Source organism: Emiliania huxleyi (assembly GCF_000372725.1).
Source record: "Emiliania huxleyi CCMP1516 unplaced genomic scaffold EMIHUscaffold_1, whole genome shotgun sequence".
Lineage (NCBI taxonomy): Eukaryota > Haptophyta > Isochrysidales > Noelaerhabdaceae > Emiliania > Emiliania huxleyi.
The window spans coordinates 518,635-519,664 of NW_005202428.1; the positions used below are offsets into that span (position 1 = coordinate 518,635).

General features: G+C 67.6%; 1 protein-coding gene across 1 annotated transcript; it reads left to right on the forward strand.

Annotated features, from left to right (window-relative positions):
- On the forward strand, positions 1–1,030 carry EMIHUDRAFT_431697 (hypothetical protein). The gene is made up of 2 exons (XM_005793919.1): positions 1–478; positions 715–1,030. The coding sequence occupies exons 1-2, from the start codon at positions 26–28 to the stop codon at positions 991–993; spliced, it is 732 nt and encodes a 243-aa protein (XP_005793976.1). The 5' UTR covers positions 1–25; the 3' UTR covers positions 994–1,030.

Genomic DNA, 1,030 nt, shown 5'->3' on the forward strand with positions numbered 1-1,030 from the left:
CTTGCCCACATTTGGTCTCCGCCGAATGCCTGGCGATCCGCCGCAGAACAAGTCTGAGCAGGATGGCACGGCTCATCCCCGCAGCGACCCGAATCTACTTAGCGCCGAGGCGCCCCCCGCGACCGACGCGCTGGAGCTGATCCTCGGCTGGACGAGCTCGCTGATGGAGGTGGACTCGGTCTGGCGCGCCTTGCAGGAGGAGAAGGCCAGAGGCTGGGCCTCCGAGGCGGTAGACCGGATGTGGAAGCGGCGGGACGAGCTCATGTCCAAGGCCAACCGGCGCACCGAGGTCTTCACGCCTTCGACCAAGAAGTACGTGCGCTTCTACCGCGAGTGGATGCCAGCGCTGGCGCCCGTCTTCGCTGGCCGCGCCGGCGCGAACCGCAGCTTTGCCGACATCGGCGCCTCGCCAGGCGGGATGTGCGAGTACCTCGTCGGCGACTTGGGCTGGCGCGGCCACGCCTTCTCACTGTCCCAGGCGAGCCTCGCGGCTCCATCTCTCTCTCTCTCTCTCTCTCTCTCCCTCCCTCCCTCCCTCCCTCCCTCCCTCTCCCTCCCTCCCTCCCTCCCTCCCTCCGTCCCCATCCCTCCCTCCCTCCCTCCCTCCCTCCCTCCCTCTCTTTGCTGCACACACCCACTCTCGTCCGCGACACGCGCCTCGCCCGCCGCCGCCCGCTCGGACACACTGTATCTCGCGCGATCTCTCTGCGCCAGGCGGACGGAGGCTTCGGCATGACCTTCTCCCACGTCCGCCTCGGCTACAGCGACGCGGACCTGTCCGCCGACGGCTCGCCACCCTTAGATGCGGACCACAGATCCACATCTCCATATCTCCCCACATCTCCCCGTATCTCCCCGCTCCCCACATCTCGAGGCCTAGATGCGGACCACAGATTGCGTGTACTCCGACTAGCAGAGGGGCCGTTCGTTCACAGTGCGAGGGGCGTGAAGAGACGCTGCTCGCTTCTCGAGGCATGCCAACGGTGCCGGTGAGGCGGCGGGCGCCGTCAAGGAGGAGGAGGAGGTGGCC

Coding starts and splice junctions, on each gene's coding strand:
- EMIHUDRAFT_431697 (XM_005793919.1), top strand. CDS start 26: ATGCCTGGCGATCCGCCGCAGAACAAGTCTGAGCAGGATGGCACGGCT. Junction 479..714: donor ACGCCTTCTCACTGTCCCAG/GCGAGCCTCGCG, acceptor TCTCTGCGCCAG/GCGGACGGAGGCTTCGGCAT.